This window comes from Triticum urartu, chromosome 5 (genome assembly GCF_003073215.2).
Source record: "Triticum urartu cultivar G1812 chromosome 5, Tu2.1, whole genome shotgun sequence".
NCBI lineage: Eukaryota > Viridiplantae > Streptophyta > Magnoliopsida > Poales > Poaceae > Triticum > Triticum urartu.
Window position 1 is genome coordinate 614,232,008 of NC_053026.1, and position 27,431 is coordinate 614,259,438.

At 43.6% G+C, this 27,431-nt stretch overlaps 3 protein-coding genes across 4 annotated transcripts; all 3 read right to left on the minus strand.

The window, feature by feature from the left end:
- Positions 1–421: 421 nt before the first annotated feature.
- Positions 422–7,209, minus strand: LOC125511263 (probable RNA-binding protein EIF1AD). The gene is made up of 4 exons (XM_048676590.1): positions 6,869–7,209; positions 6,709–6,784; positions 6,454–6,580; positions 422–827 (listed from the first exon to the last, which is right to left on the minus strand). The coding sequence occupies exons 1-4, from the start codon at positions 6,983–6,985 to the stop codon at positions 641–643; spliced, it is 507 nt and encodes a 168-aa protein (XP_048532547.1). The 5' UTR covers positions 6,986–7,209; the 3' UTR covers positions 422–640.
- Positions 7,210–8,855: 1,646 nt separating this feature from the next.
- LOC125511264 (kinesin-like protein KIN-14E) lies at positions 8,856–13,515 on the minus strand. Of its 2 annotated transcripts, none has more exons than XM_048676591.1 (18): positions 13,439–13,515; positions 13,274–13,350; positions 13,015–13,192; positions 12,811–12,920; positions 12,614–12,713; positions 12,447–12,533; positions 12,181–12,357; positions 11,741–12,014; positions 11,434–11,595; positions 11,129–11,344; positions 11,011–11,048; positions 10,702–10,865; positions 10,481–10,606; positions 10,222–10,347; positions 10,060–10,131; positions 9,887–9,949; positions 9,689–9,751; positions 8,856–9,584 (listed from the first exon to the last, which is right to left on the minus strand). In XM_048676591.1, exons 1-18 carry the CDS (start codon positions 13,479–13,481, stop codon positions 8,928–8,930), a joined length of 2,733 nt encoding a protein of 910 aa, XP_048532548.1. In that variant the 5' UTR covers positions 13,482–13,515; the 3' UTR covers positions 8,856–8,927. The 2 variants fall into 2 exon arrangements, with proteins under 2 accessions (XP_048532548.1, XP_048532549.1); XM_048676592.1 differs by having other exon boundaries at positions 13,274–13,347; positions 13,439–13,496.
- A 3,461-nt stretch (positions 13,516–16,976) lies between these two features.
- On the minus strand, positions 16,977–25,033 carry LOC125511266 (protein HLB1-like). Its single transcript, XM_048676593.1, has 14 exons — positions 24,599–25,033; positions 22,946–23,065; positions 22,783–22,852; positions 22,521–22,631; positions 22,186–22,269; positions 19,990–20,040; positions 19,361–19,390; positions 19,200–19,262; positions 19,012–19,077; positions 18,764–18,880; positions 18,293–18,328; positions 17,749–17,868; positions 17,471–17,641; positions 16,977–17,370 (listed from the first exon to the last, which is right to left on the minus strand). Exons 1-14 carry the CDS (start codon positions 24,922–24,924, stop codon positions 17,260–17,262), a joined length of 1,476 nt encoding a protein of 491 aa, XP_048532550.1. The 5' UTR covers positions 24,925–25,033; the 3' UTR covers positions 16,977–17,259.
- Positions 25,034–27,431: the final 2,398 nt, after the last annotated feature.

Consider the following 27,431-nt stretch of genomic DNA (forward strand, 5'->3'; position numbering starts at 1 on the left):
TCATCACTACTACTTTCTACCCAAGTCAAAGCACAATATTAAAGATTTAATAAGTAACAAACACATTAACAATGCACCGACAAGAGAATGAACCCATACTTAAGCTATTAGCAACCTATAATATAAGTATATATATTATGCTCCTCTCCTCTAAAGGTAGGTAGCTTAATTTGTTGAGGCTCTCATATGGCAAGAGTTGTTCATCAGTAGGAGTAAATCATATCAATTTGTGTGACTTGAATTGTCAAAATCGGTGGATTTGTTTCTTGTGCAGCTGTGGCACCATCTTGAGACCTAGTACAACTGGAATTAACTAGGCAGGGCAAAGCAAAGCAAAGCTAGCTTGCTGGGTCCTTTTCAATCCACTTTCAAGGTGGAAAGCAAGCAGACTTGCACAATATCATCCACAACCACAATAAGCTAGGTGCAACATTCTTGTTTTCTTCATATTACACTACAGGTGACAGGCCTCCACATGCCCTGCCACTTAATGTCGACAAAACGCACTGACTACTATTTCTTTGACAGATTGGGCCGTAAGTTCATGATGTCATGCCCAAATTCGACAAGCATAAATACATTAGGTGTACAGGTGGACGGTAACCATAGGATGATGACTATTCCCAAGTCGTCTACCAGTTCAAGAATCAGAATCACTTTCTGTATCGGAATGCACGTCAAACGGTCTATTTCTGTTCGTGTTTGCCTCAAGTGGCGGCATATCATCATCGTCGTCTTCATCAGAGTTGTGCTCTTCCTCAGCCTGTGATGTCGTTCCTTGTGGCCCTGTCGCCCACCCATTGGGAGTTAACTTGAAGATAGCCGGCCTGGCATAAGAAAGATGAGTGAATCAGTAACAAGCTAACAATCCTGATTTTATCAAGTAGATAGACTACTGATGCAGAGCTCGTACGAAAACCAACAAACTGGCACATTATTGAACATATAAATCAAGCTACGCAACCCGCCGTTCTAGTGCCATCGCTGGTTCAAATTCATCCGGCTCGCTCGATGTGCCTCACTGGCGGACGCCAGCGTACTTTCCATCGCTGTGGTAAACATCCGTGCACTCGTTTTTCTGTACGCCGTCTACTCGGGCTAGAGCGGCTGACGGCTGGGCCAGCCTCTTGCGCGGGTCCGTCTTGCAGTCACGTCCGTGTGTTCGTGTTTGTGTCAGGGTGGAAAAAGGCAGCGGTGATCGTGGGTTGCCAGAGCATCCATCATGGGTGGACCGAGTCAAGCCCGAGAAAATATCCGCGCCGCCTCCTCTCCTTCCTCTCTCCCCCTCTTCGCCTCCTCCTCCTTCCTCTCTCCCTCCACGCCGCCTCCTCTCCTCTTCATGCGTGGCGGCGTCTCGTCATCCCTAGCCCCCGCGGTAGCCTCCCAACCCCCTCCCCCTCCTCCCGCATGAACCCTAGCAGAGAAGGAAGGAGAGGAGAGGCGGGAGAAAGGGAGAGGAAAGAGGAGAGGGAGGTGTGGCGGCTTACGGGAGATGGTCACCGGCCGGTGTCGGCATGCGCTAGCGAGGTCGGGCGCGACCTTGCGGTTGGCGGCGGCTCGATCCGTTCCTGAATCGTGAGCTGCGAGGAGGCCGGGCCTCGGGCGTGATGCACGGGACGGGAGGCTGCACCCCGCCTCCATCTCTACGCGTGCGGCGGCGACCTCGGGAGGAGCTCTAGCCACAGCGGTGGTCCACGTCGCCGCCGTCGGCAGGAGGAGCGTGGGTCGCAGAGACGGCCGGCTCCATCCGGCTTTCGCGCTGCTGTCCATCCACCCGAGAGATCAGTCACCGCGTCCTCGCTTACATCCTTTCTCACTGTCACGTGCGCTCTCTCCTCCGTCCTCTTACGCACGCCCTCGTGGCCGAATATTTGGTAATTTCTTCTCTGAGAATAAATAGATATTGTGCCCCCATCTGTTTGTTGTTTTGCCCAGCTGAAAGGTGGATCAAATATGAAATACGTGAACGTTCGATAGTGTGAAAAGCAAGCCCTGGTTTTGTTGAAGTTCCATTGAATCTCTGTGATACCTACGTACTAATGCTCATATTTTGCAGTTTTCTCTCCACATCCTTCAGTCACGGGTTCTTGAGGAAAGCAGGTAATGCATTTTGTTTGTGTCAACTATACTGAATCTGCAAAGCCTTTTTTGTCTGCAGAGAAACTCACACTCTGCATTAGTTGAAAAAAAGCTGCTGATTTTGATCTTAACAATTGCAGGGAAACTATGGAGAAACTTGCACAGTTTGGGCAGCGTCAGCAGGCAGAGTTGCTGTTCAAGTAGTAGCAGATCACCAGCGCGCAGACTAGGAGATCCAGGTCATGGGCTATCCCCATTCAGGTAAGCTTGCCTTTCATTTGTGTTTTTTGATTGAAGGTTTTCTTAGGGCTTCTTTGATGAATTACTCATATGTGAGGTCGTGAGGACATTATAGGCCATGCACACATTGAGTGAACAGATTCAGCTTTCTTTTTTTATCCCTTGGTAGTTCTCATTGAATCTTCAATTATGAATATCGTTGCAATTAGCAAGCAACCCTGATGGCAGAAGCTAGCTAGATGCCTAGATTGACGCGTTCCGTTATTCTATGCAGATTCTGCACTCCAACTAATTGTTTTTCCGTTGTTAGCCGGATCCTTCATGGTTGGAATGAAGGAGCAGGGGAGCTGGCAATAGGGGAAGGAGCAGCGAGGCCGAGCCGGCGGCGCGGACATGTTGCCTCTTCTTTCGTGGACCATGGATACTTGGTACGTCGCTTTGCTTTCCTTTGTTGGGGATGGTGACGATGTAGTAGTCCACTCCTTACACAACTCGGCCTAAACGCGTCAGTGTGCGGCAGCAGCTGGTGATTTGAGTTTTGTACAGGGAGGCACATCGGAGGGCAGTAGTCGATGTTTTAGCCAATCATGATGTATTGCACATTGCCTTTCGTTTGCTTCTCACTCTTATTCTTGACATGTTGATTTTTCACTGACATGGAGAAGAAGAGAGATTATAGGGCGACATTAACTCCCGTTGTTTTTAATTTGACTATGACTGCAACTTTCAGATTTATCATTTTCTAATACTTGGTGATTTGTATTTTGTAGGTGATGCTGGATGCTTCTACTCTGCAATGCTCATATCCGATGCAATATATTTTTGCTTTATTGAAGGGGACTAACATGTGCTGGGAGAGATTCCTGAAGGTGATGTCAGATCATTGCTAAATAACAAGGAATCCTTGGCACTTGTGATTCAGTAGTATTTGTCTACGACAGGTATGCATTCTGTCCAGCTAGGCCGAGTGTTCCAGATTTAGTAATGCTAGAGATACAAACAGATTCTGTATACATTTTGATGTTTTAGCTTCCATAGTGAGAGCAACTTGCAAGACCATATGCGGTCTTATGTTTGAGAGTTTCCTAAATTTATAAGATTCTTGGTCCAATCTGGAGTAGCAGTACAAATGGTTCATTAACTTTTCCACTATGTCTGCTTCTTAGATTTACTACATTCAACTCCTGCATGAATATTTTTTGGTGCCCTCTTTCTGGCGTAGAAGATTGGCAATGCCACAAGATCGAAATATGTTCCATTTATTAATATACGACTCTGCACCAGACTGCTATGGTTGTCAAGTGCATATATAGTGGTATTCTTCTACAAGAACACCCACTAGGTAAATAATCTTAGAATTTTGTCCAGCCATCTTCAGCTGCAGTGCTATTCCTGTTTTCTGAAGTCATGGGATGCAAGGCTATGCAATCTCTTAACAGTATATTGCACCCAGTTAGCAAGTAAGTCCTTTCTCCTTCTTCTTTATTTCCTGTTTGCATTCAGAATAATTATGTCTAGGCATACTAACCTACATTTTTCTAACGTGTGCTTCTCAAGAATGATCAGCATTCGGAACAAACAATTGGAGGGGGAGACCTGGTTTCAACTGTTGATGAGGCACTGTCCGAGGAGAGACAGTAGATAAATGCAAATGTCCCCCAGCGCCAGAGGAGATCCTTTCTATGGAGAAACACCACATACGTACATAATTTTCTGCCTGGATTCTGGAAACGACCAAGGATAAGCAACTCAAGCGAAAGATTGCTTTGGTCGATCCTGCTGTGTTATTCTTCTCAAACATGCTAAAGAAAGGTTGGTACGATTGGTAGCCGACTAACTTACATAACACACATACATTACTCTGTTTTTCTAATGAGTGTATGTGGATGCATACAAATAGTTTAGTATATTCTCTATTTCTTTAGTGAGTATATGGGGATGCGTAACAGTTCTATGTTTTTCATGGATATATGTTGAAGCATGGAAAATGTATATGGTGCGTTTCATTTCTGCTCATCCTGATTTAACCAACCAACCCCATGCATTTGAGGTTGTTGTGCCTGTCAGGTTTGGACATGTCCTTATTTGTACTAAATCACTAAACTAAACTTTATAAATAAAATAGCCTCCCCCTCCTTTCCAACAACTTATTTATTATTAGAGCAAGCAACGACGTGTTGTCATGCTCGCTTTCTTGTGAGCAGTACTTTAGTTTAGATTGACATGTACTCTTAGGTATATAGATTCTTTGCCTACCTCTTGCCTATTTGGCATAGATAGATGGTTTGCTTTGGAGAGGGATTAGATAAGGCCTATGAGTCCTAAGTAAGCGTGATAGGCAAGCAGTACACTTCTATTTACTATTAAGCGGCTACTGAATTTCTGATAATGGCGTTACAGGGATGATACAATCAATCCAACTGTTACCTTCGGTGTGATTTTTTGAAGGACTAATCTGAAGATGCTGGCTCGCTTGCACCGCCATCATACAGTCTAGAAGCAAAGGCAAGGATTACAGGGAAAATAAAGGTGCAATGCGCCCAATATATTTTACTTTTTGGCGAAGTTTTGGTGCTTGCGCAAGAAAGTAACATCATTATTATACCTATTGATCCTTCTTCCCAGGCAATTCGCCATCCGAAGAAATGCCAACTAACACATTTTTGTACTTCCTCTGTTACAGAGGTAAAAATACTAGTGCTTTTCGAAAGCTTTTTTTGTTGCATGTTCCCCTTTCTTAATCTTGTATTTATTCAATCTCACCATTCTATCGTTTTCCTGAAAATTTATACTCACATAGTAATATTTTTCTTATTGGTGATCTTCTGTTTGGCCTTCATTTGGTGTGCATATAGCATGGGATATTATAGGCTTATTTTTTTATTTGTTCATGCACTAATGCATACTCCCTCCTTTCCCAAATATAAGTCTTTTTCTAGAGATTCCAACAAGTGGTGACCTCTAACGTTACATGTGTGACGCGTGTGTATAGGTGTCCAGAGTGTGTGGTTCTCTTGTCGCAATGACACAGTTGTAATTTTGTTTTTCTTTTTATAATTTGTACTGCATGTACTGGTATGATCTGTACTGTTTCGTGCAATCTATTCCTACTTATTTTGACTTCCTTTTAGCCAGTATCATATAATAATAGGATATACGTATCTATTAAGTTAATTTTAAGTTAGTGGCTCGCTGTCGCTTTTTGCGCCATGGGCGCAACGAGTCATCTAGGTATTACAAGACCTTCTGGAAATACTTTAGGATCTTCATTACTCCCTCCGATCCACATTAATTGTCGCTTATTTAGTAGAATGGAGTATTAGAATTTTGCCATCAACTTATATCACATCAACATTTTCATATAGTATCAGTGCTCGGTATCATTTCCATGTTCCATGAGAGCAGGCAAAACCAGAATCAAACCATTTAGGCTGTCTGCCCTAATTTTTGTTTTACCACACCATTTAGGCTGTTGAAATGCACCACCTACCAGCATATCACATGGAAAGTGAATTTGATCCAATACGTCTAGATACATTCGTTTGAGCGTCAGTTAATATGGGACAGAGGTAGTATTACTAAAACAGCCAGACAAACTAGCACAAACTGGGAAGTAGGTCATATATCAGATTACAAGCAACCGCAGCAGACATATAGTTAAATATAACATAAGACCATTTTGCAACCTAACATAGCTTGCAAAATGATGTTATATTATGGGACGGAGGGAGTAACAGACAGCTATCATAAACACAAGAAATTTAGACATATTGCCAGGACTAGGAGGGTGTATTCTTACAAATTCTATCGCGACAAAAGGAAGTCTTGAGTTGTGCCTAGAATTGGAAAAATTATTGTACATCTTGGCCTGGGTGATAGAAGTAGAACACACTACATACAAGCCTATACTGCAGGTTGGTGGATAACAGGTATCATAAAACACAAGAAATTTAGATATATTGCTAGGACTAGGACAGGTCTCCAGTACATACAAACTTGTCCTAGAATTTGCATACTTGCATTTAGGGGACATAAATCCACTCCAAGTAAGTAGTAACTAGGTAATGTTTACTTTGTCAACAAGTAGTTAGTGCAGTAAATATTCATTGAGGGAGCAGCAGAGCAGAGACTCACCATTGGCCGGATTTCTCGAGGGCGCGAACCTGGTCGTGAAAGAGGACGCGCGAGACGACACAGGCTATCTTGCTTCCAGATTCGAGAGCCTCGTCCCTGCCACTAGCATCCACAACCACGAAATTCCCTGCACATTCACTCATTCATTCATTCATTCATCATCATCATCATCATCATCATCATCATCATCATCATCAGGTGTAAGTTAGTGGCAAACAAAAGGAGCATCATCATCATCATCATCAACTGACTGACCGTTCTTGATCCAGAAGCTCTTCTGGAACTTGGCGGGGAAGAGGGCGAGAGACTTGACGCCCTCGCCGTCGGTCACCTAAAACCAGCACGGCGGCAGAGTGAGTGAAAAGCAAGAAGCAATTTTTAAGAGAGAGAGAGAGGGAAAGAAGGTAGTAGGTACCTCGATGAGGTTTGAGCCGCGCAGCGTGACGACCTGCATGATGCTCTCGCCCTCCGCCAGCGTCACCGCGGTGCCCTCCTCGCACGCGCGCCGCAGGTTCTTCCTACCGCCCTTCATTCTTGCCCTCCTCAACGGACGGACGGACGGACGGACGGACGGCGCCGCAGCCCACCGACAGAGGGAAGGTTCTGCTTCTGGTGCTGGACTCAACACTGCTGCGGTGCTGGCTGCCCAGAGGGAAGGAGGCGGACGGCGGCGAGCTAGCGGACGGCGGCGAGCTAGCGGCGGCTCTTGTTGCGGCGGCGGCGGCGGCGGGTGTGCTCTGGTGGGGAACTAGCTAGGGTAGGACTGCAGGCACAACTTCAGCACATAACACGCCCAGGCCCAGCCCACTATGTGATGTGATAGTGGGCCTTTACCAAATCAATGGCCCCTCTAAACATTATTTATAACACTACTTCGGTTTTTCCTCTTTTCGGTTCACCGCGGAAAAAAAAAAAAAATTTGCCACCACGTGACATATGTGGTAAGCAATCCAAACAATCCAAAAGAAACAAAAAAAATATTAATTCCATCAATTAATTAATAATAATGGAAATCATGCTTGGTTTCTATGCCCGCCCCTTGGCGTAGAATGAGCTTAAGGTCATTTTTAAAAATGTTTACAAATTCTATAAAAAAATAATTTTAGTTCTGACAATTTAATATTCTTAAGGTCCTTTTTCAAAATGTTTATGGTGTAACGATATCCAGCTCAAAACAGCGCATGTCCATGGTGTAACCAACAAAATTGGTATAGAGTGGTAAATTCATGAATCCATGCAAAGACAATAGAGTAATTATCATTGAGGCAGAGCTATGTGTTAAGATGAAGGACCCCCACCATTGAACCAACTTATGATTACCTCAAAAGAAAAAAGAACCAACTTATGAAAAGTGAGGGCTTAGCCGTTTGACGGCCGTAAACACTAGAGTACACAAACATAGACACACTATAGCAGACAAATCTCACAACTCCTGGTGAGTGGCTCGGAGTAGCTGGTGTAACATGATGAACAGAGTGCAGAGCATAGTCACGCGCGCCGACGTAAGCTCATTCAAAAATCTGAAAACAAAATTGAAATACAAAACCATCCTCTAATTTTATTTTAAAGCATTAAAAAAATTGGAAAATGAATTTGCAAAAAGTTGATGAATTTGAGAAAAAATTGTGAATTTTATAAAGTAAATTGACACATATAAAAATGTTGAAGGATTTTTTCTAAAAAGAACATTCATGGATTAAAAATGAAAATGGAAAAAAAAGGGAGGACCTAAAGCACAAGAAAGAGAAGGAGAAAGACAGCCGCAAGCTTAAGGAAACCAGAATATAAACACTATGTTGTGGATCTGTTTTGTTGCTCTTTCTTGTGACAGAGGAGAGGCGCCAAGTAGTACAACAACAACAACAACAACAACAACAACAGCAACAGCAACAGCAACAGCAACAGCAACAACAACAACAACAACAACAACAACAACAACAACAACAACAACAACAACAACAACAACACCAGCAGCAGCAGCAACAGCAACAGCAACAGCAACAGCAGCAGCAGCAGCAGCAGCAACACCAACACCAACACCAACACCGCAACAGCAGCAACAGCAGCAACAACAACAGCAACAGCAACAGCAACCGCAACAGCAGCAGCAACAGCAGCAACAACACCAACACCAACACCAACACCAACACCAACACCGCAACAGCAGCAGCAGCACCAGCACCACCACCACCACCACCACCACCACCACCACCACCACAACAACAACAACAACAACAACAACAACAACAACAACAACAACAACAATTCATTCATTCATTCACTGCAACTCTGCAGTAAGTACCAAGTAGAATAAAGTACAAATACAGTACAGCCCCTACTACAAACAAACAAAGTTACAGACAAGTCAGTCATCACTACAGCAATGCAAATGCAATGGCGTCCCGTCCCGTCTCATCTCATCTCATCTCATCTCATCTACTACAACACACGCACCTAAACGCTCGCAGCCTACCTCACCTCACCCACCCCTTGGTCTTGTTGCTGCTCGCCACCGCCGCCTGCTGCTGCTGCTGCTGCCTGGTCATCCTGGAACCAGGAGCCACCACCACCTTCTGCGCAGCAGCAGCCGCCGACGTCCAAGGCCTCGCCGGGATCGACGCCCTCTTCGACCTCACCTCGCCGCCCTGCAGGCTCCTCTTCCTCGCCACGGCGGCGGCGGCAGCAGGGAGCTGGTTCTCGACCTCACCCTGCATGCTGCTCCTCTTCCGCCCGGCGTTCTGCCTGCCACCGCCACCGCCACCCGCACGAGGGTGGCTCTCCTCCCCTTTCCTCTTCCTCTCGTTCACGACGGCCGCCTCCGGGGCAAACAGGGAGCGCTTGTTGGCCGAGTCGGAGCTCCTCAGGATGCGGCGGTGCTGCTGCGCCTTCTCGCTCATCGCCTCCTCCCTCGCACAACAAGCCGGCACCACGTTTGTCTCCACAGGGGTGGCAGGAAGAACCCTTGTGACTAGATTATTGTTTGAGGGTTCAGGCATCGTCGTGCTACTAGTGCCTTGAGGCTTTGGTTCAGGCATCATCGTGCTACTAGCGTCTTGAGGTTTTGGGTCAGGCATCGTGCTTGCGTCTTTGAGTTTTGTCATCTCCTGCAGCTTCTTCTCGAGGTCGAGCAGCTGAAATAACATGGACACAGGCATCAGGCTCTGCATTACTAACTAGTGCCCTCCAAATGTAAGGCAAGAAATGAGAGCAGAGCTCTGAGAAAAGGCTAACCCACCTTGCTCTGAAGCATTGACTCTGTTTTCTGTGCTTCCAAGAGTTCTTGCCCCATTTCCATTGCCTGCACATTTTTTAGTTTTATGAATGATGATGAATAATATACAAGTGTCAGCTACCCGGTGGTTTCAGAATCTACACCAGCATGGATGATCAAAGAAACCAAATACGTGCAGATGCAGGCTAGGAAACAACCAACCTTTGATTCTGCAGCTGATCTTTGCTCTTCCTGCTCCTTTAGTTTCAGCTCCACCTCCTCAATCTGAAACAAGAAAAAGGCACATAATCAAATCAACCCAAGTCTCTTGTTGTTAATAATGCCCATTGATTGATGATTGTTATCCAGGTAAAAGATTCAATTGAGTTCTGTACCGTTTGCTTAAGAGCTGCGACCTCAGAGTCTGACTGCTGCTGCTGTCCAAGCTTACGCTCCAACTCCACTATCTGCAACAGGATAGCATTATTATCTGCCTTACCTTACACAATTACTAGCTGTTAACGACATTAATTAACCACTTTCAATTCCTACGTTACCTTGTGCTGTAGCGCAGTACATGCTTCTTCCTTCTCCTTAAGTTTTCCAGAAAGCTGACTCTGCTGCTTTTCCGACGTAATTTGAGAATGCATCTTAGAGTCTAGTTGGCTTTCAAGCTCCTTCACCTTCAATCAAGTTATTACAGAAATTCTGTCAGGCACAATTTACAAGTGAAGAAAAGCAGTCTAGAAGAATCAACACAAGATTCAGTCAGATATTTGAAACTGAAATATTAGCCTCCTCCTCAACTGCACATACCTTGTCTTGCAAGTTTTTGTAAAGCTGCTCTTTTCCCTTGGCTTTACTCTCTAAATTTTGACAGTTCTCTTCCAGCTTTCTCAAAGATTCCTCCTTAAGCTTGGCTTCCTGCTTAGACCTTTCAAGCTGACACACGTTCACCCAGCAGAAATACCCATCAGTTCAGCTTCAAGCAGGCGCAGAACTAAGAAGCTTCAGCATAAGGCAATACCGACACTCACCATCTGTTTGACCTTTTGAAGCTCGGCTGTGTCCACCTGCTTCTTTGCTGGGCCCAGTTCTATGCCACGGACACGGCTTGCAAAGTTCAACGAACTCAAGGTTTCTGACACGTCATTGTCGGATGGGCTAATTTGCACAAACATTAGGGCTTTCGAATCCCCTCCTGTTACCACAATTGTGGAGAAGAACAGAAAAGAGCAAATTAATCACGTAGCCAAGTGAGAGAATGCAAGAGGAACAGAAATGGTTAATATTTGGTATATTGTTGATATGGTATTTGTTCCAGAGCAACAAACAGATCCAGTTACCTAAAGAGTCTTGGAGCAAGTGCGTCAGCTTGGAATTCCTGGGCAGAAGAAAAGCATCAAGACAGTGAGAAAACAGGAGCTGATAGGTGCAAACCCGTTACTGACTCAGAGTGCAAACCTGTAAGGGATGTGGCTGCTTCTGGAAGCAAGAGCAGAAATGACATCCCCTAAAGCAGAAAGCGACCTGTTGATATTTTGTGCTTCCTTGAGCCGATCACCTTGCGCGTCTGTCTTGGCTAACCGCTCGCTTCCAGCAAGATCAACTAACCAAAGCTTACTTCTTGTACAGTCCCCATTTATCAGGTTCTTTGCTCTAACCATGATACAAAGCATGCTGAAAAAATGATAAAGGTCAAACCATTTTTACCACAAGCAGGAAGGTACTCCATGGAGAAATGAAAAATAATGTTAGTTATGACCAACCAGTGTGAGCGACTGCTGTGTTCATTCACATTGTTTGACCCTACAGCCCTCGAATTGCTTCCAGTTTGTAAGACATCCCAAACTTCATTTATGTCCTCAACTTTGGCCTCAACTATGCCGGGCACATGATGGGATCCTTCACCTGCTTGTTTGATCTCCAACCTACATATGCAAAGATACACAGGTTACCACAACATGGTACTATTGTGAACAAAAAAATAAGGAAGGGTGCCAAAGGGAAGTGGCTGTACTTCTTAGATGAACTATTGTGAAACAAAATGAAGGGTACTAAAGGAAAGTGATTTACTTCTTAGATGAAGGGGATGTTGCAAGGAGGTCTCTGATTTGTTCATTGTACACCTCAAGCACACTAACAGATATGTTGTACGTGACAGTGTCTTTTCTCTCCTCAGCAATCTTGAACAACTCCTCCAGAGTTCTATAGTTTACTCCTCTGTTCCTTTCAGTCCCTTCCATGGTGAAGGTCTTCCCGGTTCCTGTTTGTCCGTATGCAAATATGCATACATTGTATCCATCTAGCACTGACGTGACTAGTGGAGATGCATCGGCGTAAACCTCAGCTGTTCATGGATACAACTTGTATATTAGACAAACAAAGAAAATTTTATGATTGGAAACTCCAACATTACTTGGAAGTATAAACTAGAATTAGCAACATTCGCATTGTAAGAACAGTTGTGAAAGACAACAAAAAGCAAATACAAGCTCCATAGTACCAAGAGATACCTTGGTCATCCTTTGGGGTGTAGACTCTGTCAAACTTGAATGTCTTTTTTGCTGTTCCACCATTTATAATCCCAATGTCGCCATCATTTGCTCCATCAAAATCTACAACACATTTGTACCCTGACGATGTCTCAACTTTGCTCAAGGGGCGGCATCTGCAGAAAACTCTAATATTTCCTGAAATAAAAGAGATAGCCAGAGTCATTGTCCCGACCAAATTCTGGAAATGAGTGTAAGCATCTGAATACAGAGGGGGCAATAGGCACCTTTTGTCTCCTGGACAATATTATGAAGTTTCTTTCTCTTGGCCATCTCCTCGTGGTACTTCATTTTCAGATCGTCACACTGTGCAACTGCAATACCAAAAACATGCAATGCTTTGTTAAATACTTGAAAAGCTGTGTAACAATCCCACTTCAGAGTCAGGTATTACCTAAGGCTCGAACAGCTTCAATCATCTTACTCAAATCAGGAATCGCGTGCGCACAGTCGTGTGCTTCAAGAGATAACAGTGCTTGCTCTTGTTTCATGGCCTGAGTATCACGAAGATACAATTAGCAGCAGCTACAGCAACCATTTACCATTTCTTGTGGTTGTTTTGATGTTGCAGACAGTAAATCAGAGCATTACCTTGATTTTGCTCTCCAAGTTAGATATGGCAGCAGCCCATAGTTTCTTGTCATTTTCGTAGTTCTGAGAAACTTTTCTTAGTTGGTCCGTTTGTGTGTCAAGGACTTGTTCTGCAAGTTATTATAATATATATTAGAACAATCATACACCTATATAAGCAAACCTAGGATAGGACGATGCTTAATGCAATAGTCTGGTACTTACCAAAATTATCAGTTTGCACAAGCTTTTGGTGAAGCTCCATCTTAAGCCTGTCAAGTTCTTGATTGGTAGATTCTACTAAAGACCACGCCATGGAGCACTCGTCGGACTTGATGTTGCACTGGCTGGTTAGCTCCTCAATCTGTTTCTCGTACTTTGAGATGAGTTTAGCTGTCCTTTTCTGCAATTTGGGTACATTGATCATGTATCAGGATTACATACATGAGATAGGATGGTAAAACAGTTTGTGAGAAAAACTGACCTGAATAGGTGAAGAAATCTCAACATCAGTTAAGCATTTTTTGCATAAGCCACTCCCACGTGTACCAAACTTTGCCGCTGCATCTTCAACGCAAAGATTATTTATCGACGGGAAAGGAATGCAAGCACATACATTGTTTGCATCTAAAATAAATAAACCAGCTACCTGGTGTTGCTGGGGATTTGCGAATGCAGATGCCACAAACCATGGGGTTTCCTCTTACTCCCGCCGCCTTGGACTATGTTCTCAGATGTCTCTATCAACTCCCCTCCTTGAAAGAAAGAGTCGCCGGAAAACAAGTTTGCAGAGGGATGGTCGCCTTGGATGGCGCACCCGCCGGCGTTGACGAACAGGACGCATTCACCTGCTTGAGAGAGAGAGAGAGAGAGAGCACAGTCGCCCGCCGCGCTCGCCGCGTCGCCTTCCATGGGGTCGGGTCGGGTCCGGTCCGGCCGAGAGAGAGCCGCCGCGAGCTGCCTGCCTGCGAGAGGAGGATGGAGGCGCGGCGTGGATTTGGGTTTGGGTTTGGGTTTGGGTTGTTTGGATTGGAGCCGCGGTCCGATTTCGAAACTGCTCTGCTCTGCACCGTTGCTGTGTGTGAACGGGTTCGGGCCCGGTTCTTGCCCATGCCTCCTGGGTGTGGCCCATTCTCCCGCCCTAGAAAAATAATTTCACACCGCTCAGAAAAAAAAAATCATTTAGTTTATTTATTAGAACTACACAAGAAAAAAATTGTGTACATGTCTATGTCTGTTGGTTTGCCCTTGGAGATTTCTGAGTCCCTCTTTTACCATTTCGCCTTGTGGTTCAACGAGCTATGCCCCTCAGAGTCAGTCTATCACGATTTTCCCTTCACTCGCATAGCGATAGCAGCATTTCATTGTAGTAGAGCATCGTTCTCGGCCGAAGCACTCCGACCCCTTCTCCTCCATATTAAATAGACTGGAAGTTTTCCGTAGAAAAAAAAGAGTATGGAACTTGTAAAGTAGATTATCCTAGCTAGCATGGCTCCCTTGAATGAATTAAGTAAAAAACATAGGTTTTCTTTCAGGCTGGTGGCGTTGGCTTTGCCTATGCAAACTGTTGGGCCGCCATTCTACCTGTGTCTGTCTGTTCCACGCTAGGAGGATGGGTCCAAGCCCAAAACGCTTAGCGTCGACACGATGGCTAGAGGCAACCTCCAAGCTCTCACAAGTGATTCTTAAAAAGAAAAGAAAAAAGCTCTCACAAGTAGTAAAATAAATGAGTGGGTCCTCCTAGTCAGATGGTGAATGAGGCCAAGAGGAGAAGAAACATTGCACGTCAGTTCAAATATTAAATATTTTTTAAATTCACAACATAGGCTTCACCTTAGAGGCAGCAAACCAACAACACCCTGCAACATTTTACATAAAATTTAGAGGCAGTTCGTGGGACCTAACTTAGAGGCTGGGTTGCCTTCAAACACTGGAGATGCTCTAATAGCATGCCTCGTCAGACTTCTCAGTCGGCCTAGACATTATCTTATATATATTAACATCCCTTCTCATTACGGATAAGTCTCTTTTTTTCTACTACTACTTTATTTGTTGAAGAATTAGCTTTGTTATTACTCCGCCCGTCCGTCCAAAAAAACAGCGATTAGAGGAGAAATAGATGCTTCTTCCGTTCATCTCAGGTGATTTTAAAATAAGAAAATGTACATTTCATGCCTGCACTTAATTTTGTCTGTTTACTCACATGTCTGTTTTTTGCAAATGGTTAATTTCCTCCTGACCGTCGGGATCCCCTCCTCCGCAAGATTGGGCTACCCCGATCCTTGCCCTTCCTTCCTCCTCCTCCCCCAACTCAGCTCGCCTCCTCCTAAGATTGACGGCCGGATTTGGGCGGGTATTTATAATTGGCAAATGAGCTCGCCTGATTCGGAATACAGCTCGCCTACGCAAGCATCTTCGACCGATTCGGAATTCAGCTCCCATGCGCGAGCATCGTCGACCGATTCGGAATTCAGCTCCCCTACGCGAGCATCTTTCGACCGGTCCGCAATTCAGCTCGCTCGCGCCTTCCAGTGAGCAACGGTTTTCCATCGCCATTGTGCCTTCGATCATCATCTTCCTCTGTTTCTTCTTCTGCTCATTTCCTGTTCTTGTTTAATTGTTCAGCGGCGACCATGGGAAAGGAGAAGATGACCGGCCCAGATGTCGCCAAAATCGGGGTAAGAGCTATGTGTTAAGATGAGGGGGCCAATGCCCCCCCCCTCCCCGCCATTGGACCAATTTTATGAAAAATTAGGGCTTAGCCGTTTATTTTTGGGTCTTCCCCTTATTTATTTTATCAGATTAGGAAAACATGGGACGCCTTGTGGGTCTCCCACGATCAGGAGGCCTTGTGGGACTCCCACGACCAGGAGGGCAGCAGCGCAGTCCATCCGTCGTTGACGCTTCCGCCGTCGAAGTGTGTTGCAGTAGGTGAAGACGTAGTCGGTGTGAAGGCCACACATTGTACCCGTAAAAGATGTCTAGATTGCCATAAATTACAGGCAAAGCAACCCAATATTAGCTGTTTTTCTCATCCTTCAAGGTATCGGACGTTGCTTGCCACCGCCGCAGTGCGGCAGATGTCTTTCCATTCCCTTACTTGCCACCGCCATTGTCGGACTGCCTTGAATTCGAAGCAAGGGAGGGAATGGAAATGTTCAAAATTTGAAATTTGTTTAAAATGTTCAGAAAAATTTGAAAAGAAATTAGAATTTCAACTTTTGTTTAAATTTTCAAAAATGTTTAGAATTTCAAATTTGTTTAAATTTCTAAAATATGTTCTGAATTTCAAATTTTGTTTAAATTTTCAAAAAAGTTCAGAATTCCAAAATATGTTTAAATTTTTAAAAAATGTTCAGTTCAAAATTTTATTTAAAATTTTAAAAAACTTTTAGAATTTAAATTTTCAAAAAAAGTTTATTATTGCAAAATTTATTTAAAATTTCAAAAAATGTTTAGAATTTCAAATTTTGTTTAAATTTTCAATAAAAAAACAGAATTTCAAATTTTGTTTAAATTTTCAATAAAAGATCAGAATTTCAAATTTTGTTTAAATTTTCAATAAAAAATCAGAATTTCAAAATATATTTAAATTTTTGTTCACGCTTTTTTAATTTTGTTCACCATTCAAAAAGTATATTCGGAATTCAAAATTGTTCACCTTGTCTAAACAGATGCAGGCTGACAAACAAAGTCTCAGCTCAGCATGTCTTAGCACATACACCGCTGCCAAACAACAGCAAAATACATGGATTCAGCATGTCTACACTCAGCATGTATGAGAGGAGAACAACTAAGCTAGGTCCATACATCTTACCAAACACACCCTAATATTCTCCCCTAGGAGACTCAACTCTCAAGGGTACAAGGAGGAGAGAGAAAGGGAAGGAAAATGAGGTGCAATTTCTTTTTCTTGGACTACTCCTTTAGCGTCATTTTGACAACATATAGGGAAAGAAATTTTGAGTTAAAATAAGGCTATAACTTCAAATAATTTGAACAAACTGAGTAGATACATAGAGATAAGTTCAAATAATTTGAACAAACACGAATAGATAGATAGAGATAAGTGGTACAGACAATCAAAAGGTGCCACGGTTTCACTAGGACGTCGACCCTAATACAACAGAGGTTCGAATTTGGGAAAGTCAAAATACAGGACACAACATACAAACATTTGAACTAGATGACAGTACAAACTCATCTTCTCATCAGTCGTCTATTACAAGTCTTACATACTTGAAGGTATATATGTGTTACAGGTACAAAACAATGCCGCCTATGATTCGGATGGGTAACCACATTACTCTACACAAACTCTGAAAATTCACATCGGAGCAATCAAGGGGAGGGAGGGGTACATAAAAATCAACTGTGGTGGGTTTCTTTGAATTGACACAGAATACATATTGATATACATGTCGCACTGTCCAGACACAGCTAGTCACACATACAACAAGACATCATTGATCAGCCGGTGATGATGCCCGCCAGGACATCGGTCTTCCCTCTTGCAAATATGGTGTACACCAGACGTATCGCATCTAGCCAGCCATCGAGAGACTCCCAGGTATCAGCAACCTGACACGGAGAAAACAGAGAGGTGGACAATTAGTTCGAAAACCAAGAACGCTTTCTAAGGCATCAGGTCAAGAGGAGTTCAAGAAGAGGAGGTGCATACCAAGAACACGGGCCCATGAGTTGTGTTTATACAAAGGCCGGCGCCAGGGGGCAGGGTCAGATCGGAGCACGTGGACACTGAAACTATGTCTGCGACGTCTACCTTGATAAACCTTTTGGCTTTCTCCACGAGCGCGTTTGCTTTGACAGGTGCGCTTTCGGAATCATTGACCTTAGATTTATGATTGCAAACTCAGTAGCATAAAACAAGATGGATCCTAGCAGTGATATGAATAGACACACAAGTAGGCTATGCGTTATCATCAGTAACACAACTACCTGCTGGAGTTCCATGTGGTTTAAGATGAACTGTGACCTCTCCCAATGTTTGTGTGGTGCAATGGGGTCGTCTGCCGGAGGAGCAGTCAAATATCCCACTTTCAAATATGGCAACGGTAGCTGCAAAGCATAGCAGCAAGGATGTCACAAAATCCATAATTACAAATTGCTGATTTTGACCAGAGATGGTCTGAACAAGACTGGGCCAACATATGCATAATTACCAAAAAGAAAATAGAAAACAAGAGGATGAATATTGTGCTCAGTGTTCGTACACTGAGGGCGCACTCACATATTTTACTGGAAAGGCACACTACAAGTTCAGAGTTTACATTCTGTAATTTGCTGAATCATCTTAACAAAAGGAGGCATTTCATGATTTGTCTGCTTCTATAGTTAGATTAGACTAGTTTTTATGTTCCACTTTGTGCACAGCAACATAATCAAGTCAATTGCATTTCAAATAAATGTGCATAACGTTTAGAACATGATGGATAACTCGCGGCTAGCTAAAGTAACTGAAATATTACAGCTGCCAACATACCATTGAGCGGACCAACCGTAGAGCACTGCGATAAACCTGAATTATGCAAAACAACAGCATTTCAGTAGGTGCTGACAACTGTTATGCCTAAATATCATTAATGAGTAACCCATAACTGGAAATTAAGTTCTAGACACATCATGCATATGACAACTATGGATTTGCTCATTTTAGAAAAGCCATAAGGTGCTATCAAAGCTCATGGGCTACTGAAAACTGGAAGCAATACAAATGGTAGACTGACGTACAACTACAAGTATAACAATCAGAAAGTACTGAAATGGGTGACGAATAAACAGTTGTACATCAACAAATATAACATTGTGTTAATTAAGATATTATAAGTTAGAATATTTGATGGCACGGGATGACTGCATTGCTTAAAATTACAATGTCAACCCTCAAGCTTCCAGAAAGAACCAATAACGAAATTAGCAAGCATCACAGTGGCAAATGAAGAAATCCACATACCGAATAATTTGGCTTCAATGCATGAGCAGCTGCAACGTAAATAGCAGACTGACTATACAGATCATTAGGAGAGGTATCGGCCCCTCCAGACCTCGAGGTATCCTCTGCCAAGCCATACTGCAGCACAAAAAGGAAGCAAGAGGGCGTTGATTATTGTTACCACAGAGTTGCATAAGGTAACATGCATTCAAATTGAAGCGGTGCTGTTCACCGTTTCAGTCACTATCAAATAGACCAAGGAATCATACCAGGACAGTTCCAAGGTTGTAAATAGCCCGGTGGAAGTCAAACTGCAACTGGATGGCAGAACGAAACTGTGCCACAAAACAAAAGAAACTTAGTTTCAACACTTCGTTGAACAAACATTTTGTGATAAAAGCACTGCACAGAAGTAATGCTCAGAAGTAATTTCCGCAAAGATATAAAGTGCAACTACCTTACTTATAGCTGTTTTTATGATTGTTTGCTTGTCTTTAGCAGGAACAATCGCACTCAATTCCTGCATCACAAGTTTGTACCCTTGAAAATGAGTGAAAAGCAAAATGTATGGATGAAGAGTTAGTCATTTCTGATATTACAGTGCATAAGCTAATATACCTGCAGTCCAAGGCCCCAGTTGTTGAGAGCCTGCAATCAAAGAGACAGACATGAGGCATGAAGATTAATGGCCAATTACATAAATTTAGAGGATTTATAGAAAACGAGAAGAAATTAACTACTTCATGCGAGATCATGGCATTTGAATGTAAATGTCTTATTTCAGAGAACTGAACTGACATACTAAATGTAAAGCAATTTAACTTGATGTATCAAATATGAGAACTTTATGTAACTTGGGCATAAATGGATAGAATCATTTAAACAGTGTTCTCAGAAGAGGTCATCTGATGGAGATGTAAGCCATTGATGTTTTATCCAGAGGATGTATACAAAATCATACAGATTGACTGCTCAAACGCAACTGTACGGACTCTCACAATGTTTTCTCCAGTGCAACCTTATAACTGTGGTAGAGTGGAGTAATAGCTCAAAGAATATCTGTGTGATATCATATGTTTGGTGATGGTGTGCGTTTATGTTGCCAGTATTCGTGATGACTATTGCTCACACCATATTCCAATGGTTTCCTATGGTGAACTTTTACCACGTTATTTAACTCCAACACTTCAAAATCAGGAGAAGCATTTATTATTTGCCATAAATCAGTCAAGAGAGTCAGTACTCACCTGGGGGCTGTTCCAACTTAACTGGACGGCCTTGTCGTAGTTCCTTATAGCCTGAAAGGGAAGAAAACAACGAGTATCTAGTAACTCATCAAATCCAGCATTTGAACAATATAGTATTATTTTTAATGTAGAAAAAAACGATCAGGCCATTTTTCGAATGTAATGGTAAAAAATCGGGAATGTTATCTACTAGTTAAGAAGCACACCCTTATTCTTAAGAAAGAATAATATGCATGAAGAAGGAAATGGTAAGGGACTAAATTATATTTTGCTTCATGCTGGGAGTTGCAACTTGATTTCTAGACTACTACCATTTGACAGCGTAACTATGTAATCAAGATTTTTAAAATAAATATTATTAGATCGAAAGTTCAGTTAGCGACTTAAGAAAACAGCATTGCCCCTTTTCTACTGACAATCTGAACAACACCAAAACTAGAACAGTGGATGGGAACTTGAAATATAACAGAACGGGGGTCTAGAACAGTGGATAAAGAATTTGGAACATGGTTGGAAAAGAGAACAAAATTTAAAAAATGTGACAATTTTTTTGATCATTTTTTACTTTCTAAAAAATGAACATTTTTTAAAATTTGAACGAAATTTGAAATTTTGATCATTTTTGAAACTGTGAATATTATTTGGAAAAGATGAATATTTTTGAAATTAAGAACATTATTATTAAAATGCAAAGAAATTTTCAAAACTGTGAACATTTTTGGAAAACAGAACATTATATTTGAAAGGCGCAAATATTTTTCAAATTTGTGACTTTTTTTTAGATAAGTGTGATTTTTGGAAAAAGTAAAGAAAAATAAATAACAAAAAGGAAATCAAAAGAACAACAGAGAAAAGAAAACCAAAATGTCTTGTATGTTTTGCTACCTAGAATGGGCCGGCCCAATTAACTCTTCTGCTGCCCCCTCGTTTGCGTTTTTGGCGTCATTTTGACCGAAATTATGAATTAAGGGGTAACCCTTTCAAAAGTCACTCCCACCTTCAAGTGTCGCACTGCATATGGGCCACTTGAAGAAACCTAGGAGTTTTTCTTTTTAGTAGATTTTTTCTTTTTGAAATGTGTTATCTCTTGAACCATGTGTCACATAATCACGAATCATTTTCTTGTTGGATTTGTCACATCAAGATATTCGAAATTAGTTTCACGTTAATATGTTTTGATGGATTTTTTGGTCATGAAAAAGCAAAAAAAAGACCCAAAATCAGGAATTAAAAGAACCGAAAAGGCAAAAATCAGAAGAAAAAAAACCAAAATTAGAAAAAAAAATCAGAAATCCAAAACCGGGAGCCCGACGTGCTGTCTCTACGCTAGGCGAACTGATTGAAGACATGGACCCATATGGCATTGAGAGGGAGCGGCTAGAAGGAGGAGCAACAATGACAACTAGGGCCCAATGGAGCAGTAGGTGAAATCTGGTTTGCATGCCGTGAGCATTTTGTATCATAAGGGAGTCGAGACCGTAGTTGTGAGGCATCGATTGAGAATTAACAAGTACTTCCTCTGTTTTTTATTTACCCCGCATATTAGGTTTGGTCAAAGTCAAGCTTCGTAGAGTTTGACAAAGTTTATAGCTAGACAAAAATATTAACATATACAATAACAAATCGATACCATTAGTTTCATAATTGAATGTAGTTTCACATCATATAGATTCGTTATGGTAAAGGGTTGTTTTGTTTTATATAAACTTGGTCAACATTATGAAGTTTGACTTGAGTCAATTCTAATATGCAAAGTAAATAAAAACAGAGGGTGTAAGTAAAACTATTCGAAGCGAGAAGATGCTCTTATCCTTCATTCATCGGCACCCCTTTCTCCCATTTTCCTCCTTCCCCTCCTTTCTCTGAGATTTAGAGCGGGCCCGTTACACCGTTAATGTGTTGAATCGATCGAATAGGGAGTACCATCACAACTTTTGGTTTTTTGATTTTTGTTTGAGTCTAAACACACTTGATTTATTGATCAATGTGAAAAACATGGTAATTCGTAAGGATGCACAAATGGCGAGAGTCCTAAACGAAGAGACCCCGCGGCGGCCCAAGCCTAACTAACGGGAAAAAAGCCTCGGCCCAGTCTCTGGCGTGTTCTGAACTCTATTTGCCCTTTGGTCTAGCATAGTAAAACTAAAAACAGAACCATCACAGAACGCAAGCAAACTTTATTAACATTGTTATTACCTGCTGCCAGAGTTCTTCAGCCTCTTTGGTACGCCCACGCATTTTGGCCCGGTCAGCTATAGCAATAGCCCAGTTGTAATATGCCTAAAAGGATAAGAAAGAGGCATGAGAAGTTGAGAACTGTGATGTTTGTCAGCAGAGTAGCAAGTTAGAATGAGAAATAAATGCATAAATGATATTCATGCGCATCTCATTGATTTCTATATAAAATTAGTAGTCCATGCCAAGGCACTATGGTACCAATTCTCTTTGGTATAACAAAGCAACAATCTGAACAATTTTCAATAGAGTTCAGAACATGAACCAATAAAATAAACTCAGACTGGTGAACTTACATCATACAGTGTTGGACAAAGTCGTGTAGCTTCAGCATACTTCTTGCAAGCCTCCTCAAGCAATGAATCTTTCGAAGAATCAGAACTAGGATCCACGTTGTCAGCACTTTCCTGCAAATATATTTGAAAAGGTTAAAACATTTCTCTTGCAGTGTTCGTTTCACTAGCACGCTTTAAGCAACAGAATAAATGAAGCCTGCAAAGGTCATCTTTAACCAATGTATGAGCCGGTGCGTACTGTAAATAAGGAATGCACTTTTACCTGGAGAACTAGGGCCCAGTTATAATATGCATCAGGGTCTTCTGGATTTCTTTCAATGGCGCTAATATATCTGCAAAACGAACCTTTAGAAAACATGCAAAGTTTGAGCTAATTATAATATTACTATAAGACTGGGTTATAATCAGATGAAACAAACCAAGACCTTTTGGCTGCAAAGGTAAGAATACGTTGGCGAGAGCGACCTTCCTCATCAACCCCAGTGACACTATTTATCAAGTCCATGGCAACATCATGATGGGATGAGAGTTGCAGGCTGTCCTGGCTGAGATGGACAAATGAAAGGAGTTGTATAACTTGTCTTTATCATAGCTAACTCGAGAGTATCTAAATAATCGAATAATATAAATGTTATACTCTATTATTTAATTTCCCTTTTGGCAGAAGATAAATTGGCAGTACCAGTTGTTAAGAAGGCAACTTGTAGTCACATGACATGAGGCCATGGGCCAATATATACACGTACTGGACTGGTCTAATATATGGAAAATTGGAAACTAAATACATATCTAAACCTAAGTAAAAGTAGCATCAAAACAATAACCATATTGGTTGATAACATAAGTTGGACTAATCAAGCACCCATAGCATAATAAATGCGTGCTGCTACAGGCTTTGCAGTGCGTCAGTCCCCTGCACCCCACAACTCCAACTATTTCCTCCATCCCATTCTGTATCCATGAGCGGCGCCTGGCGCTACAGCTACTTCTCCCGCCCACTCGGATAAGTTCTCCTCCACCCCCACTTCCCACTAGCCACTGACGCTTCGCCTGACCCTCCTCTCCCCCACTGCCGCCTTCTCCTCCAGCTCCAACGTGTCGCAACCTCCCTCCAACTAGGTGCTAGTTGGACTAGTCAAGCATCCATAGTATATTAAGTTGGCGCTGCTACAGGCTTGCAGTGCGGCAGCCCCCTGCGCCACAAAACTCCATCCGTTTCCTTTTCTGCCCCCACCAGCGGCGCCCAGCACTATCCCCCCCCCCCCCCCCCCCCCCCCCCCCCCCCCCCTTCTGCCCCCCCCCGCCGCCCCCCGCCCCATCCCCCCCCCCCCCAACTGCCCACCAATGCTTCGCCACCCCTCCAGCTCCGATGCCTCACCGCCGCCTATGGTCGTCGACTGTCATCGCCTCCAGTGGTGTCAAGTCGGGGCACAGCTGTCCCCCGAAGAAGCTCTCATCTAGGCCCATCAGGGCACTCATTACTCGTCAGACGCCGCTGGCCGGCGTCACCGTCGAGGATGCGCACCCCACCCCTCTTTATCCTGCACCTTCCTCTTCCTAGATGCCTCCTCCACATCCACACAGCTCAAACAGCGCAATGTATGTCGGGCAGTACGTCATACCCTAGACATTGGGTTGCTACAATAAAACCATGGACCCATGTATGCCTACTAGCACGAGCGATCTGAAGCGGCACATTTCATTGCAAACTTTACGGAACATGAATTAGCACAAGCTAGTTGGCGATGATTGTACGGAAAGGAATAGTAGTTAACAAAGAGATTACAGGACCTCATCAAAGAGTCCGTCCTGCAAAATGACATGACGGATCCAGCCTGAAACTGAAACATCTAGCAACCAAGCAGCAATTCAGGTTCAGCGCAGCAGCAACGACCACCATACACTACAGGGCTAAGCATTAGCAGCGCAATCGCACGTGAACTACATTAGAGATCTGATGAAGGACACTCTGCAACTAGGCTATGCAGCAGCAACAGGAGCTCAACCGGTTGGGGCGATCGAGATCCGGACGGCCCCGCGCGGGCAGGGAGGGAGGGAGGGAGGGAGCGGGCACTGACCTGGAGCGCTCGGGGGTGGCGGATCCGGCCCCATTCCCGTCGGTGGCGAAGTCGGATCTCCCGGCGGCGGCGGCCTCCCCGAGCAACTCCCCCATGGTGTAGGGGCGCCAGCCGTCCGCGTTCGTCCCCGCGCCCTTGGGCGGCTCCGATCTCACCAGGACCTCGTCCACACCCGCCACCTCCTCTGCAGCCTCTGCCGCCGGTGCGGCGGCAGGCGCCTCCGCGGCAGCGGGCGACGGCGGCTCCGACTCGTCCGGGTCCCCGGCGCCGTTGGGGAGCTCCGGGTCGGCGGGCTTGGGCTGCGTGGACTCCTCCATGTCCGGCATCGGCCGAGAGATCTGGCTTGTGGAGTGCGGGCGGGCGATCTCCAACTGTGCTGTGATGTGCTGTGGGGGTTGAGATGAGAGCAGGAGAGAGAGGCCTCTTGCCACGTCCTTGGCCCCACTCCTCAGTGTGCTATAAGCACGATGCAAACTTGTGTGTTTTCGTGGCATCTCCAAACCGGACCCTCAAATCGCCCACGCCGTCCGGACACAATTCGCCATCCAACGCGGCACCCATCAGTCCACAAAGCGGTTCGAACGTCTGTTTTCCGTAAATCAAAACCAAACAAAGAGAGACTTTATAAGAGTCCAGACATCCTTATGATAAACCAAGAGCCGTCATGTACCCCACCACTTCGTCCGGACGGCCGAAGTCCGCTGCCCATTGTTGTTAATTGATGCATGTTAAAAGACGGATGGCGGTTACTATTTGGGCATTCGGCGGAAGCTTTGCAATAGATTCAGGTATTTGGCGGAAGGTGTACATCTTACGGTGATTAGTTGTGTTATTAGGGTTTTTTTATTAAGACTAAACAATTGCCCGTGTGTTGCAACGACAGTATAAGCATTCCATTAGATTAGCCCGGGACTGCATTGTCTATTTTTATATTGATGCCCTAAAATTTTAGCTAGTTTTTTATGCAATTGTGATGATTTACCTGTTATTTTATTGTTAAGCACTTATTTCGTAAGAATTTAATGACTTATACCATATAAATATGTTTTTATTTTGGTAAGTTAATAAAACATGAGACAATTGATTCTATTTTAGGGATAATGGATGGGAGAAAAATCAAAGATGGGAGGAAAAGATCAAAGAGGAGAAGGAAAGAATTGGACGTATATAAGGAAGGTTAGACGAAAGAGAAGTGAAATGGGAACGTTACGTTCTTTTTAAATAGTAGAGATAGAGATTCTCTATAACATGTTGGCAAAAAGCTGTTAATTTGCGAAAGAATTTGGTGAAATGTTGTTTTTTTAGTTAATTAAAAAACGGACATTTAAGGTATATGGTTGGATGGCCGCCTCCCGTATCCATGTCCGGACACCAGTCCAGACCGGCCCGCGAACAAATACCGTGTCTGTTTTAGGGGGTCGGCATCGGAGATGTCCTTATTACTTACTCCATCCATTCCAAAATATAAGGTGTTTGACCAAAAAAAATTAAAAAAATATTAATATGTACTATACCAAATTTTTATCATTAGATCCATCACAAAAGTATTTTTTTTGTATTGCAGATGTTGGCATTTTATTCTATAATCTTGTTCAAAAATACATAAGTTTGACTTGGACATAAAACATGGATGAGCAGTTGTCCCCCCGCCGCGTCCGGAACCCCGCACCCCATCCATCAGTCTGCCGACATGGATTGCGTCGTCGGACCACGTTGGAACAGAGGAGAATCAGACGGCCGGTTGGGCATTCCGGACAGCTTTCCGCCCCTCGCAGATGCTGGCGGTTGACGTATGTCAATCGCCGCAGCTCGTTCGGGCGCGGATGAGCATGAGCGCCGGCGGCGCCCGGTCTTCCCACAACCTGTTCGAAGGAATGACACAACAAGAGTCAATACAGTTTTTGTTGCTCCTGCCCAATCAACTTTGCATATGGCATTTCAATGTTTTGCATAGGCCGCTATTCATTTCGTACATGATGAATGCTTGCAAACAACGATCATTTAGGAGGTGTTTCAGTCGGACATGATCAATGACAATCATGGTCCGACCCAAATGGGTTACGAATTGGGGGGCACCACATTTGAAGTTGAGACAACATCTGATCCCAAACAGAGCAAGAAGAAGAAGGGAATGACGGCGAAGGCAATAGGTCTGGCATTCTCAAGTTTTGAGGACATCTTGTTGGTTAAAGCTTGGTTGGCCATAAAAATAAATCCAATATGTGGCACCGAGCCAAAGGGGAAAATATTGGGAGAAGATTTGAAAGGAGTATCACGGACAAAAGGAATATGTGGAGCCACATCCTACCGTGACAGACCACAATGCGGCATCTCTCCAACATCGATGGGGGGTCATTCAAGGGGAGGTGAACAAATGTGTTGGCTACTACTCACAAGTGACCGACCGCCCTCAAAGTGGGATGGGAGTGGCAACTCACGTAAACTCAACTACTTCATCTTGTCATCATTTGCATGTGCTTGGTTTTGTTGCATTCTCAAGCTCATGCATATTTTGTTTGCTAGTCGGTGTGCTATGTATCAAGAAATGGAGAAGCATCCATTTGTTTTTAGCCATTGTTGGGTCATATTCAACGGAGTGCCAAAGTGGACACAACTCGTGCCCGGTCTCAAGGCCAGCAAAAAGAGGAATAATGGCTCAAACTTCCACCGATCAATTGGATTGGACGACGAAGAGGAAGATATTGTCGTCGAGAATGGAAGACCCACCGTGCCAAAGGATAACCGCCGAGTCATGGGAAACAAGTGGGAGAAGGCAAGGGCCTCCCGTGACGCCGTGGCTACAAAAATGTCCTCCGCTTGGACGGGCCTTTTT